This window comes from Rhinolophus sinicus, chromosome 7, assembly GCF_057876585.1.
Source record: "Rhinolophus sinicus isolate RSI-liver-muscle chromosome 7, RSI-T2T, whole genome shotgun sequence".
In the NCBI taxonomy this organism is placed as follows: Eukaryota; Metazoa; Chordata; class Mammalia; order Chiroptera; family Rhinolophidae; genus Rhinolophus; species Rhinolophus sinicus.
This window is the reverse complement of record NC_142507.1, coordinates 17,866,677-17,882,517: the sequence shown is the minus strand read 5'-3', so window position 1 is coordinate 17,882,517 and position 15,841 is coordinate 17,866,677. Positions and strand designations below refer to the sequence as shown.

Sequence of the window (15,841 nt, the reverse complement as noted above, 5' to 3'; positions counted from 1 at the left end):
CAAGGCCCTGCAGGTTCCAGTGGTGGAAGATGGATTTGGAGAGGCCACTTGTATGTTCTGTCTCTGTTTAATTCTGCAATTATTAAACAAACATGCTTTTATAAAACAAACATGGTTTTTGGCTGGTTCCTCTCTTAATATGGCTTTAAATACCATCTTATGCTGCTGTCTCTCTAACTTATGTCTCCAGCCTGAACACCTTTCCTGAAGTCGGGACGCATACATCCAGTTGCCTACTCAACTTTAGCACTTGGATGTCTAATAAACTTCTTAACTCAAAATAACCAAACTGGAACTGATGGTCTTTCCTGCTCTACCTACACTTTTCCCGTTGGTTCTTCCAATTGATCAGGCAAAAATATTGGAGCTATACTTCTCTCAAAACTCACTATCAACAAATTCTCTTGTCTCTGCATCAAAATGTGTGCAGTATTCCATCACTTCGAACCACCTCCATTGCGACTGCTCTGGTCCAAGACACCATTTCTTGCTTCATTGAGAAAGCCTCCTTAGCCATTCTCTTCCACTCTCATCTGCTTCTACATATAAGTTGTTCCCATTGTAGCAGCCAGAGTGATTATTTTAGAATTTGAGTCAAATTATATTACTCCTCTGCTCAAAACCCTCCAGTGAGTCTCGCATTTTATCCCACAGAAACTTGAAAAGTCCTGTGCAGTCTCCTCCTAGGGGTGTGACTCTTCCCCACCTTTCAGCTTTAGCCACATTGGCCTGTTGCAGTTTCTCCAACACATCCCGTGGTAACAGCGTTTCCTCCAGCTGGTTCCTCAACCTGGAGTGCTCTTCTCTCAGGAATCCACGGCCTCTTTCCTCATCTCCTTTAGCCTTTACTGAAATTTCACGTTCTCCTCCATGAGAGACTACCTGGTTTGAATACCACACCCTTTCCCTCCCGTCCTCCCCCCCCCACCCGCATTCCAGGACCTTACTCTGTTTTTCTCCTCTGTACCGCAGCATTTAACACCCTGCTACTGACTGTCTGTCTGTCTGTCTCTCCTCTCTCTCCTCTCTCTCCCCCCCCCCCCCACATACTGTATTTCCCTGAAAATAAGACCTAGCCGGACAATCAGCTCTAATGCGTCTTTTGGAGCAAAAAAATTAATTAAGACCCAGTCTTATTTTACTATAAGACCCAGTCTTATATTAATTAATTTTTGCTCCAAAAGACGCATTAGAGCTGATTGTCCGGTTAGGTCTTATTTTCGGGGAAACGTGGTACATATAGACATACACCATTTTAAAAAAGATTTATTCATTGTCTCTTTCTCCTCACTCCACAAGAGCAGGGACTTTTGTCTTTATTGTTTACTGATGTATGCCAGTTGGTTAGTCTTAAAACATACATAGTAGACACTCACAGATATTTCTAGAAAAACTGACTTGGCAAGCATTGGAGATACATGTGGTTGCACTGAAAATGAATAAAACATGGTTTCTGCTGTTAGGGAGCTTAAAGTGTAAATAGCATAGTAATAAGTGATAGTTTTATTAATAGTAGTTAAATTCTTTATTGAATTTTACTATGTGCCAGACACTGTTTTAAGCACTTAATGCATTAACTCATTCAATATTCCCAATAAACCTATCAGATAGGTATTATTACAGAGTAAGAAACTGAGGCACTGAGAGGATAAATAATTTGAGGTAATTGGCAAGACTGATTGTAACCCAAAGAGTGTGGCTTCAGAGTCAAATCTTAACCATTCTGCTGTAGTGGTCTTAGAACTAAAGGAGTTAATGAACATTGCTTAGCACAATGTCTGGCACAGGAGGGTGTATATAAGTTTTATCTGTTGTTGGGAATCATAATTTTTAATATTTCAGAGTTCTTCAGAATATAATCATAATGACATGAGAATATTCATTGGCCACTAAAAAAAAACGATTCCTCCTTCAGTTATTTTTTCTAAGTGTCTCCTTTCAGGAAAATCAACATATTTGACAATGATTCTCTGTGAAAATAAAGGATGAGTCAGTTGCAAATCCCACAAAATATATAGGATTTCCTCAGTTTTGTGAAAATGTTGGAGCACTGCTTGAATTCCGTGTAATGTCGTCGATGAATGTGGATCTGGCATTTAGGCTAATAAACTACTAAAGAAGAGGACAGATACAGAAGATGCCATTAAGGAACTATTTGAATATCAAGGATTAAGAGAGACTGGTGGGAAGATTGGTGAAAGAAATTTTTCTTTCATCAATTTGACTTTGTATTATAAAAAGGGCAAAAACTAAATAAATGATGGCCTACGAAGTATGCACATTACCAAAAGCCTCTAACTTAATATTTGTTACCTTCTTTGTTCAGGAGTGTAGTTGTAATTAAAAATTAAACGTTATTGCGTTAAATTTATTTAAATAATATTTAGCACTTTTTTAAAAGTGGGAGTCCAATAAAAGGTTTTGATTCCTATTTACGATGAAATTTTGGTCCGTATTTTAATGGTTTTATTTTAAAAACTTATTTTTTTCCTCTCAGAAAATAAGGGGAAATGAGTTGTACAAAGTCAAGTTGGTTAAATCCCTCCCAGACAGCCACCTTCCGGAAATACTGAAAAAAAAATTCAGAATTAATTATATGTGCAAATTTACTCTTCTTTTTGAATCGACGACGATGACAATTTTTGTAGTAAGATAGGAAAGAGGACCGAAGGAGGCTTTCTAACACTCGCTTTGATCCGCTATGTGCTGGAGGTGTATTCTTACACGTGGTCTCCATCTTAGTGGCGCTCACATTCCGGTGGGGATCACACCATTGTAGGAAAGCCTGTGAAACATTATGGTACAGCTGCTGATAAAGGAAGAAGCGGAATTAAGGGCGGCTGTGGTTTTCTTGTTGGTGTGATCCATTGGAAGGCAACTGCAGAGACCAGCAAATACTGAAGGAGAAGTTGAGTTTGTTCTGAGTTGTTGGTTGGGAGGATGGTCGGCAGGAGAATGAAAAGGAATGGATTAGGTTTTGGAAGTTTCAGCCCTAAAGGAATTAAAGTGGAAATGTTCCGTAGGCGGTTGGGAATAATGAGAGTGAAGTTAAGATGGCTGGGGAGAGATGGATTTGAACAATCACTGACTCATTTATAAAAGTAGGTTGAGGCGATCGGACTGGATGAGTTCTCTCAGGTGACCAAAGATGGGATGGTGGGGAAAACCTCCAATATTTAAAGCTTACATAGAAGAGGAGCAATTGCCACAGAATTAAGAAACCAAGGAGATAGTTACAGCCTGATAAAGTCAGAAATTATTTTCAAGGAGGTTGTAAGCAGGTAAACTATAGTTTGTGGCACAAATAGATGATTTTTCTGGATCAAATAAGATGAGAATTGAAAAAAGGCTAGCTAATTCAATTTGGCTATTTGGAAAAGCATTGCTGATTGTGCGACAGACAGCCCATGTCTTCTGAAACAGGTTTATCCAGAATTGAAGTGGAAGTCCACAAATACTGAATAAGATAAGCTATCTGTAAATATAACCAACACTAACAAGTGATCTGTAGTATAATTAGGGAGACTTGGGAAACACCACAGTGGCAATTGGGTTGAAAGATACTTTGCATTGAAAGATACTTTGATTACCTGAAGAAAGAATATGGAGTCTTGAAAATGAAGAACCAAAGAGCAAGCATTTTCTGTATTTAACGATCACTTGGTGAGAATACGTGGTATTGGTATTATTAGAGCAATATGTACGAGTATTCTGTTGAGATAGGAGAGGGTTTTCAAGCTCTTGTATCACATAAATGACTGTTAGATGAATCTTGAAGTCCCTCAGTAATATTAATAAAATCTGTGATTTCTAATTATATTTTTTTCTGTACCATATGGGAATTTTTTGGATGTTAAAAATGAAGAAAAGAAACAGAGATCTTAAATGTATATTACAAAGTGAAAGAAGCCAGTCTGAAAAGACTATACTATATGATTCCAGCTATATAACATTCTGGAAAAGGCAAAACTATGGAGACAGTAAAAAGATTAGTGGTTGCCAGGATTTAGGGGTGAGGACGGGCCTCACAGGCAGAGCATAGGGATTTTTAGGGCAGTGAAACCCTTCTGTATACTGTACTGGTGGATACATCATACATTTGTCAAAATTGGAAGAACGTACATCAAGAATGAACCCTAATGTAAACTATGGACTTTGAGTGATGATGTGTCAATGTAGGTTCACAGATTGTAACAAAACAAGTTTTACAACTTGGGTGCAGGGTGTTGATGGTGGAGGAGGCTGTGCTCATGTGGGGCAGGGAAAATATGGGGGCTCCTGGACTTGGCAATTTTGCTATGAACTTAAACTGCTCTTAAAAATAAAGTATTTTGAAAAAAGAACTGAAGATTCATATCCCAACTGTTCACCTATTTTGTACTTTCATACTTAAAAAAAATTTTTTTTTCCTTTCTATCCTAGACCTGAAAGGCTATTCAGTGGAGTTGAAATCTGATAAAATGAGTTTGACTTTGTACATTTTGTAATATAAAAGAGACATCATGGATAAAAGGCAGGGAAGAAAACGAAGGTCAAATACCAATTTATTTTCAGTTAACTAGAATCTTAAAACATTCAAAAACACTTCAAATAAATACAATATTTCCTAAAACGCAACCATATGTATATACAGAACATTTCTTTGATTTGTTACTGGGCATTTTTAATAAACTTTATAACATTTGACACTAGGTCTAGTCATTCAGCAAAATTACTAAGTGCCTTATCTCTACCATAAGACAGCAAGTGACAAGGTATTCATTATCCTTCTCTCATGAGTTTATAATCCAGAAGATATTGAGCAGCTTAGTTTGTGTCACTTCCTCAGAAAGTCCTTCTCTAGCCTGTCAGTCTAAATTAAGTCTCTTTTATTGTTTGTCCTCGTAGCACTTTATTCTCTTCTTTCAAATGGTGATTTTTCAAATTACAGTTCATATAGATAATTTGGGCATTCATTCTGTTCAATTTCTCTACCTGTACTAGACTCTAAGGAAGGAAGCATATTGGTTTTCCACACAATGGTATCTCCACGTGCCTAGTACGAGTGCTAATTATGCAGTTAGCATTCAATAAAGACTCTTTGAGTAAGTGTATGAATGAGTGTGAATGAAGGACGACTGCCTTTAGTGTTTTGTAGCGTGCAAGACGTTACCAGTTAAGCAGACGGGTCTATCTAGTCTGAGGTTAAGGGCTTGAAAACTAATAGGAAGGTGGTGTTCAATATGCATTTCTTTTTAGAGGGCAAGTAGAATGAATATATGAAATTTGCGTTTAATTTAGGAATGTGGAAGTTGTTCATGACCTTAATGAGGTGAAATTTGGTGGTAAAGGCGTGCAATTCAGATTAGAGTTGATCCTGCAATGAATTAGCCCGAAGGAAGATACAGCAAGCAGCTTTTCCCTGAAAAATAGATCCCAAACGCTGCTAGCTTATTTATTTGTAGAACAAAGTAAGGTAAAATAAACTACAAAGAAATGAAATTATGTTTTTAAATATTTTCACTAGCACACAAAAAAGAATGAGTACTGTGGTGGTGGTTCCTGGGAAGACCTTAGTGTCTTGTAGGAATTACTGCCACTTTTATCTTTCAGACTGAATGAGTAAGAGGATGAAAAGAGTGTTTTGGATTGATTAACACCCTCCACCTAAATTATCAGTCCTCTAATTCCCCAAGAAGTTAGAGCCCTGAAAAATCATGGTAGATTGTTCAAGGAGCACCGGAAACCCTGGCAGGCTGTTTTCCATGTGCTTTAGTTAAGTGTTCCTTAATTTCTGTGTTTTGTCTCAATTTTTTTTTTTTTTTTTAACTTTCAGGTGTTGGTAAATCATGCTTACTGCTACAGTTTACAGACAAGAGGTTTCAGCCAGTGCATGACCTTACTATTGGTAAGTTTTATAAAAGAGACAAGAAGCATTCAAAAGTTTTGGGTACTGGAAACGGAATATGCTTAGAGGGTCCATTCTATTAGTGACAAGTCAAAATATCAGTGAAACTAGATTTGTTGCTGTGCGGAGTTTAGTCTCCAGCACTTTTTAAAAATATAAGTATAGTAAAAATAATGTTACCCAACTTTGTAAAAATGGTTGCACTGCAGCAAGACATTAATACATAAGATTCTGATTGTATTGAATGATGAAACAATGATTGAGAGACAGTATAGCATGGGGGTAAGACCAGAGACTCTGGACCACCTTGCCAGAGTTCGAATCAAGGCAAGCCTCTTTACCACTGCATGCCTCAGTTTCTTTACCTGAAAAATGGGAATAATAGTAGTACTGGTCCCACAGAGTTATTGTGAGCAGTAAATGAGTTAATAAATGCGAAGCATCGGAATAGTGCCTGGCATCGTGGTATGTGCTCTAGGCTCACCTATAATTACTAAACAAGAAAAACTACCATCGGGCATTTTTCAGTTTCCTCAATTGTTTAAATATTAGTTACCATTATTCTTACTATTATTATTGTAGTAGTAGAAAAAATGCCATCAAACATTCTTTAGTTTCCTCAATTTTAAAGACTAAATGAGACAGTTACTGATAAGGAATGGTCAACAAATATTAGCTATTATTTTTAACTAATATTATTTAAATATTAGATATCATTATTATTGTTGTTGTTGTAGAAAAACTACCATCAAGCATTCTTTAGTTTCTTCAATTTTGTAGAGTAAATGAGACAGTCACTGGTAAGGATTACCTGTTATTAATGATATTATTAATGTGCAAAAGTATAAAATTACAATGAATGAAAAACTAAAATCTTGAAGTAAGCATACTATTTCAAGGTCCTTATTTGTTTAAAAAAAACAAAAAAACAAAACAAATTCTATTTAGGCCCTGAAAACTAAAGAATCTAGCTTGATTATTCTATGGCTATAGCCCATTTACAACTGGAAATTAGTCAACTATGAAGAAATAAAGTCATTGGTAATCTAGTTAGACTTCACACTTCATAACTTGATGTGTCTTTTCACCCAGTGACTACTTATTTTCTATAGATATCATTAATTCACTATTACTAGCAAGTTGATTCTCATGTCTTGTGTATTTTTAAAATACGAAATTGAAGATAGAGTTTATGAATCAAATTATAGATCAATTAATAGCTCAACCAAGCCACATGTACTTTGTGGCTATATTGAAATCTTTCCTTAGTAAGAACATCAAGAAGAATATTCAAATTCTATTTTAATTTTGATAGTTTTAAGTATACTCAATAATGATGGGTAAAACAGGTACTACTATTTCTGGCCCTCATGACGTACTTTAACTCTGGTGGGCTCGTGTTTATGGAGGATGTGCTTGCTCTTCGGCAGAGAGGTCTGCGCCTTGGGAGCCATCTCTCAGTCATGACTCAGTCCTTAGACTACTGGCCAAACAGTTGTTTTCAGTGTAGGTTACTAAAAAAAGGTGTCTTCCTTTTCATTGAAGTTTTCGTTTAAATTTGTAAATTGTTAGGCATACCTGATGGAAAGGACGGGCCTGAGCCTGCTGTCAGAAATTGGCACAGGGTATCCGTACTTTAGGGAAGAGTTAAGGAGTAGACCAAAGGGAGTTGTTTGGAAAACTAACTACCAGCTGGCTCCCCTCTGGATTTGCTGATGGAAGGTACTGGGAGATATATTAAAAAAGCACAGAGAATCCAAGGGTCTTCTGTTTCTCTGTAGGTCCTGCATGCCTGGAGCCCCAGCCCCTGCCCACCAGGCCCACTGGTGGTCCCGCTCCTGAGCTCTGGAAACCCTGGTTTCCAAACTCTCTTTGTTCCCCCAGGCTGGGGATGGTAGCAGCTTCCTGCTGTTGGCTCATCTCTGCATTGCTTTCCCATCTCTGTTTTGGGCTTCTCAGTTCTTCCTTATTGTAACCAATTCCCTACGTTAAATTCCCTCTGTTCTAAATACTGAAATATGGTTTCTATTTTTCTGGTTGGACTCTGACAGCTATACTCAATGACACCATCACAACAATGTATTTTTCAGACATAAAAATAATTCAGCAGGTCATTAGCACAATTTTTTAAAGGAACATTGGAGTGTTTGCTAAAATAGACATATAACAGTACCTTGACTCTGCTGCATACTTGCCTTTGCCTGATGAGTAGAGAAATGTGAAAAGTTATGGTTGGGTCATGACTAAGTATTAAATGATAGAAAAGAGGAAATAAAAGGCGAGGAAAGACTGAAATATTCCCTACCCTTTGGCTATTTTCTCAGTGAGGTTTGTTATGATACGAATCAAAGACACAGTTTATCAATAGTTTCCTGGATACAATTACAGGGAAGGTCTACACGGCAGCCTTGCTGCTCAAAGGCTACTTGAGGGCTCTTGCACTGGAGCAGCAGCGGCAAGAGCACAGGGGAGCTTGTTAACCTACTGGATCGGATTCTGCATTTGACCAGGATCTCCAAGTGGTTCTTACGAACATTAAAGTTTGAGAAGCATTGGAGCAGTGGTTTTTCAGTGTTGATTACGCAGCTAGAAATACGTTTTATATTGTTGACCTCCACACACGTGAGCACAGTTGTCTCCTGTGATCTTGCTTCCACTCTGCCTCAGCGATTTCTTCCCACTGTCGTACCCACGACCTTGTCATTGCATGTCTGCAGCCGCTCCAGAATTTCAGTTTCGGGGATCTGATTGTTTGCTCTCTCTCCCATCCTTCCAATTCGCACCCTCTTCTAGTTCCTGACAGTAACAATTTATTTACCCCGTCAGACTATAATTTGTTGATCCCAGCATCTTTTCACTCTCACCCCTCTGGCATTCGTACTTCCCTCCTCACCGAGTTGTAATTCTAACCACCGTAATTGTCATCACAGCCACTCCTGCATGGACCCTCCACCCACTCGTGCCGTCTCTGGCTTCGCCGTATGCTGTGGCTGACCCATAGGTTAAATTCAGTTACCTGCTCCGTGCTTGCATGGAGAAAAACACAGAGCCAGGCTAACTAGTGTCATTACTGTAATTTCTTGGTCACTAACTTCTAACTGCCAGACAATAACACTTTATTCCCAGTCCATTCATCCTCGTTCCTGTGTAACTACATTATGCCTTCTTGCTCTTTATGCATGCAGCACCCTTCTGTCTTCACTCTCAGGTGATGACCTTGGTTTCTGTTTCACCCAGAAAGTAAAGGCAAGTAGAAGGGCATTTTCACTGGTTTCCACCACCACATACACTCACTGCCTGCGTTGTGTCCATGAACTCAGCCTTCCCCTCGCTGCTGTGGATGAACTCTGCGTTGCTCGCCACGACCTACTGAAGAACACTGTTCAGCAGTTCTTTCTTCTTCTACCTGTCATTAGTTTTTCCCTTTTTGCTCGTTATTTTTCATGACTGTTTTCTAGCTTTCAATACTTTCCATTTTAGCAAAAGTCCTCAGAAAGAATTGTCCATGTTTTCTATGTCTGATTTTTCTCCACTCATTCTCGAACCCACTCCAATTAGTGTTTTCTCCTCCCGTATACACATTTTCAGCTGTTTACTCAACATCTCCTCTCTCGGATATCTAATAGGCATCTCAAACTTAACATGTGCAAATAGCTCCTGATGTTTTTCCTCCCAGATCTTCGTAAGGGTACATGTACCCCCATACCCATCCTCTTACCTGGATTTCTTTTTCTCCTTAACTTTTTATACAAGTAAATACAAGCGAATGTTGTCTCCCTCTAATATAAAGTCCGTGACAGCAGAGTTACCTGTTTTCTTCATGGCTGTATCTCCAGCACCTGCTACATATGAAGACTATAAATGTTTGCTAAATTAACACACGGTACTATCTGTCTGGGGGGAAGGCTTCATAAAGCAGCCTTTAACATTACAGTGCTTAATGCATGCATTCCTTTCATGCTATTCAGTTGTGTTTACAAATAATTCCAGTGACAGCCCACTAATTCCCACTATGTTTGTTTCACTACCTGCTCATGGACAACCTGACAAATACTGGTCTAGAGGCTGAGCCCTTTGTTTGTTGATTCCACCTCCCTGCCCATCTCTCCCACTTCCTTAAACCAGTCAACCTGTAAGAAGTGACGGCTAGGAGTGGAAGTATACTTTTGGGGAAAAGGTGGTAGAATTGAAGCATCATTTCTATCAAGCTCCCCACAGACCGTCAGTTATTATATACCTCATTTGTTTGGCGTTCAATTTTCTGATAACATGTTATCTAGAATAATACTGCCAAGAACTAGGAAGATAGCTTAAAACACCTCTTGTGAGCATCTAATTTAGATTTCACCAACCTGTATTTTAAAATGTAAATGTATTTTCCTGACAGGGTGTGATTATTATGAAAACATGAAAGTCCAGAGAAAGTTAAATTTCCTGTATAACTTGCCTTTGGCCTTCCCGCAACCACTGTGAAGAGTTCGGTCGTGTGTATCGCCTTCTGGAGGGTTTGGACATAGTCATGCACACACACAAAGCTGTTGTCACGTCCACGTCTTCCACCAATGTACTAAAGGATTTGTTTATCCTCAGCTGCCTCTGCTGCAGCTCATTAGTGTTTTTAACATTTGTGAATTGGAGAGGAAAAAATGGTTAATTTACTTTTCAGTTCCTTCTTTTGTAGAGAGGCTGAGCATTTTTTATGTTTAAGAAGCACTTATGTGTCTTCTCTTTGAGTTACCTGTTTATATCTTTGCCCCTTCTACTACAGGTTTTCTTTAGTCAAATCCACTGGTGTTTTTCTTTATGACTTTCAAGCCTTACTAAGGAAGGCTCCCCAGTGCCAAAATTACATATTCTCTTAAATATTCTTCTGATACTATAAATTTGTACTCCATCTGGTATATGGTCGTGTATCTGCTTTTCTTTCATCCTATATAATTGTGGCCCCATACCATTAATTAAATAAGACATTCTTTCTTTTCCTATTTGAACTATCACCTTTGTCATAATGCTAAATCTCCATATGTAAGCAAGCCTGTTTGGAGACTCTCAAATCTATTCCATTCATGTTTTTTTGCTATTTCATGAGGCTGTATCACAATGTGGTATTTATAGTAACTTTATAGTATAGTTAATATGTGATTGACATTTTTCCTTTTCTAAGTTTTTTTTATTATTCTTGTGCATTTGTTCTTCCAGATGAACTTTAGTCTCAGTTTGCCAAGTTGCAAAATTTTTGGTGAGGCTTTTAAAATTTGTTAAGAATTTTATTAACTTTATTTCTTAATTTGGAGACAATTGATGTTTTTATTGTATTGAGGTTACCATTTATAAACACAGTATATGTTTTCATCTCTTCCAACTTTTTAAATGCTCTTCAGTAAAGTTTTATAATTTTCTAAATATGCCTTATACTTTTCAACTTTGTTTTGGTATTTGTATATTTTATTACTACTGTAAATAGTTTTCTTTCCCCATCATTTTTGTTTAATTATTTTGCATGTCCTATGTAGATAGTTTGGTCTTATCTGGAAGTCGTAATTTTTTCCTTAGCTAATATTTATACCTTTTAGTTTTGTTTTTTGTAATTTATGACCAAAATCTCTAGAATAATTTACAGGTTGAAGGCGTTGTAATCTTTTTCTCAGTGTAATTTAAAGTCCTCTTGTGTTTTACCTATACGTATGATGTTTGCTGTTTATTTTTTATAGAAAATCAAGGAAATTGTTTTTATATATATAGTTCTCCCTTTGTTTCTAGAATTAGGAGAATCTTCTTCCCACAAGTCTCAGTTTTGAATCAAGTGTCTGGGTTCCAGGAACAAGTTCAGGTCCCCAGGTTGGTCGCAGGAAGGCTCAGCCTGACCCGACCACTGGCTTGATTCCCTGCTCTCTGCTTTGGCAGCCCCACGTGGGGGAAGGAGCCACATCCTGCCTCTGCACCTTTGCGATCACCTGGCAGTGACAGGTGGCCCTTCCTCATGGGGCTGTCATCATAGTTATATGAGTGGTGGTTTAGAAATTTTGGTGTACAATATGGAATAATAATAATAATAGCTGACATACTGAATACTTGCTGTGTGCCAGGCACTGTTCCATATTTTATGTAAGAAACCCTTTTAATCTTGAAAAACAGTCTTATGAGATGGGTGTCTTTAATACCACTTTGCAGAAACTAAGGAAACTAAGACACAGAAACAATTTTAATGACTTGCCAAGGGTAACACAATTAGTGCATATCAATTATTGAATGTTCAATAAATGGTTATTATGCAAGGATGCAAGTACTTACTATGCAAGGATGATAATGATCTAGAGACAATTAGAAAATGTGTATTTGCATTTTGAGTCTTTTGTTCTGGAAGGTTGGAAGTGAGTAACATATCCGAAAAAATAAGCATCACTCCCTGACAATGTCAGGTAAATGAGGTCTTGCCTTTGGCTCCACAGACAATTTCTCTGGCAGCCAAATTGTCTATTAATTGAAAATTTATCTGGGAAGACAGCCTCAAGGGCATAAGGGACGATGATTTATGCTATTAAAAAAAAGATAAGGAAGCTTTTCTAAATGGAATTCTCAAGCATATATATGTATATTTAAGGGAAAAGATGAAAAATTGTTAACAGTCCAGAAGAGAAATGGGTTTTTGTTTTTTTATTTGTTTCTGGAACTTTCCAGAATACTTTAGGTTTCAGTTTTTTTGTTTGTTTGTTTTTTGGGTTTTTTTTTTTTGCCACAAAGCATACTCGTAGAAAGGTAAAACCTTCACTGAACCCAGTTAAGAATGAGAAGGTAAATGGGAAAGAGTTACATTTTTGAAGCTGAAATTGAATTCTGTTTTTGTTTCATTTGATAAGATTGTTTTTTTCTTTTTCTAGTAAACAACAGTGCTTGTCAGTTTTTCCTTTTGAGATGTGATTTTTTTCTTCCTATCATTCTGTATCTTATTCCTGGATAATACATAGCCTTTTAACTAGTTTCTTTGCCTTTTTTTTTTTCTCTCTATGCTAACCCTATTGATAAATGAAGTTAAAACATCAATTTTATTATGACATTTCCCTGCTTTGAAACAATCCTCACTTTTATATAACATTTCTTTAAAATTGGATATCTTTTTAGAAGCAAAATTTGTTTAAAGATTTTAAGCTTCAGCAACCTCTATCTACTTACTTTGAATAAAGAGATAAATATACCCAAACCCAATTATAGTTAAGTTAAGCAAAAGGGGATATATTAGATTACCTGGAGTTTTTCAGAGAACCCACAGGAAGGTAGAGACTTGAACTTGGGAATGGGCAGGAACGAGGCATCTTAGAGCCCAGGAAGCAGGAACCGTGACAGTGGTCCTTCAGCAGAGGACTCTTACTTAGCCTTTCACCTGCTAGGATGGAATGGTTGCCCATCCCTTTTAGTGTCTTTTATCCCTCTGTTTCGAGATACCGATTCCAGAGGAGCATCTGCTTGCTCTTGCTTGCCTTGCCTTGGTATCAGTCAAGAGCCTGTTTCTAATTTGTAGTTGTATTTGTCAAATTTGACATTGTGCATTGGATTGAAGAAATTTTGAATCCCAGGGCGCAGTGGAGATGTTTTTGGATGGTGGTTAAAAGTCCATCCATGACAATGGAAGGAGAAACAGGATTTCTTTCTCTGATTTGTGGCTAGAAACAATTGATTAATGAAAAGACTTCTTCTTTGTCTCATATCTTGCTGATACGTGTATTTGTACTTCAGTACATTTCTTTTAAATACTGAATATTTCTAAAAACATTTGTACCATACTTAGTCACAGGTTTCTTTCCCCAACTACTCTCATTTTCATGTCATTAATGGTAAGCTGTTAATAGTTGTTTTCTGTGCCACAGTACTTGAGAACACACTATATATACATACATATATATATATATATATATATATATATATATATATATATATATAATATATATATATAATACATATACACACACTATATTTGCAAATGAATGTATATGTTTGTAGATAGGTAGATATGTAAACACTATAATGGTTTTATATGGCATAATTTTACAATTTTGCATTTTTCATTCTAGTACATCATGACTCCTGGGTCTTTTTTCTCTATATTTCTGAGTCTGAGAAACATACCATTAGTTTCTTGGTATTTACTATGCCTCTAGGATGGAATAAGTATTCAAAGGTAGAGTGCAAACTCCATCAAGTTACATATCACGGAAGGATAAATTACTGTTCTGTTTCACCCTCCTAATCCAATTTGAGGGAATTACAGGAGATGCTGAACTGGAATTCTGACCCTGGGCAGTGTGTCCTCCCGTGGGCAGGTCGAGGCTATTTTTCTGCTGGAAGGATACCTGGATCCTGGGGGCCATGTGTGTCTCCCCTTCACCCTGACTCGGATCTAAATACTGATAGAACGTACTCCAAGCGGTAATGATGAGTGATAGACTTCTTGCAGAGTCTTCCTCACAGCTGTTTGCTGTTCTGGAATCATCTTTTTTCTCATCTCTTTGAAGAGTGAGAAATTCAAGGGGAAAAGCCAGGGTAGTAAAGTGATAAGGGTGAAAACTTATATTCCCTCTGACCTGCAGTTTGCCGAAAATTATAAATCTAAGTTAAAAGCGTATGTAGGAAAGGTCATTTCAGCATGTGTTGGGTGTTGGCGAACATACCTTAGTGAAAATTTGGGAACAGCCTAAATTTGTAACAGTAGATATACATACATGTGTGTGGATAGATACATACACAGAGAGAGAGAGAGAGAGAGAGAGAGAGAAATATTACACAGCCATCAAAAATACTAAGGATACAGTGTTATATACTTATTGATTGGCACAGGTATTTATTGTATGAAATAGTGTTTATGACATATTAACAACATTTTGCAGAACAGCATTTATAGGTTCTGGTTTTGTAAAGTTGTATACTTATTTCTGAGTGTGTATTCATTTGTGGGGCCATGTCTGGAAGTATATTTAAACAGTAGTTATCTCTAGTGGGGTAGATTCGGAGATTGTTTTCCCCAGTTAATACCCCATACTGGGACCCAAGACTATGATGTTGAAATTCATCTATCTCTTTTAGTGATTTTTATACAACATTAATTGTTTTTAAAGAAATTTTAATGTTTGTTAGTAATAACTATGGTTCTTAAATCACATTTCTGGTTGTTTTTATATTACTGAGCCTGTGATACATGAAGACCACAGTTGGTTTCTTGACTGTACTAGACTCAAATATTTTAGTGTTTTGATTATGACCTTAGCTTATGTCTTGTTAGCACCTCTGCCTTAGCGTATACGTTTTCTAAGGATTAGAGCTGGTTTGTTCAAGTTCATCTGTATGTATATCACCTGGCATAGTATGTCCTGGAAATAGGCATCCTTTTTTTAATCCTTAAATGTGAAATATATTCCCACTAGATTGTGTAACAAATCATTTTCTAATCTATTCAGGTGTAGAGTTTGGTGCTCGAATGATAACTATTGATGGAAAACAAATAAAACTTCAGATATGGGATACGGTAAGTATAGCAAAAATACATTGTATGACTTCAATAAAATTGTTGTATAAAAGTATATTGTATATTGGTTTTGTTTTAATGTTATTTTATGCCTGTTATGGTTTGTTAAACACTAACACCCATGCAGCCATGAGATGAAGTGTGGTACCAGAAGAGATTAGTTTTTCTTATGCAGTGTTTTCAGCAGATGTACCACAGGTGTTAGGTGTTGGTGAACATACCTGAGTGAATGTTCCAGCTGTGTTCTAAACAGCAGTGCTCTAGAAACGATGTTTTTAAGAAAAACAAGCAATTTTTAAAGTATACAATATGAATTTCAGTACCATAAAGTCACTTGATCTGACAGTTTTGTTATTTTATTTTGAAAGTTTGAGTTTGTCCCAACCACCTGAAGCCACCTTGTTCTTCAACCTAATTCTCTCATTTATGTCATTGAGTAC

General features: G+C 37.0%; 1 protein-coding gene across 1 annotated transcript in view; it reads left to right on the top strand.

Annotated features, from left to right (window-relative positions):
- Positions 1-15,841, top strand: part of RAB2A (RAB2A, member RAS oncogene family) — an 86,195-nt gene that overhangs the window by 22,916 nt on the left and 47,438 nt on the right. Inside the window, exons 2-3 of the mRNA XM_019716201.3 lie at positions 5,816-5,887; positions 15,334-15,401. Of these exons, the coding sequence (XP_019571760.1) occupies positions 5,816-5,887; positions 15,334-15,401 (140 nt within the window). The remainder of the gene's footprint in view (positions 1-5,815; positions 5,888-15,333; positions 15,402-15,841) is intronic.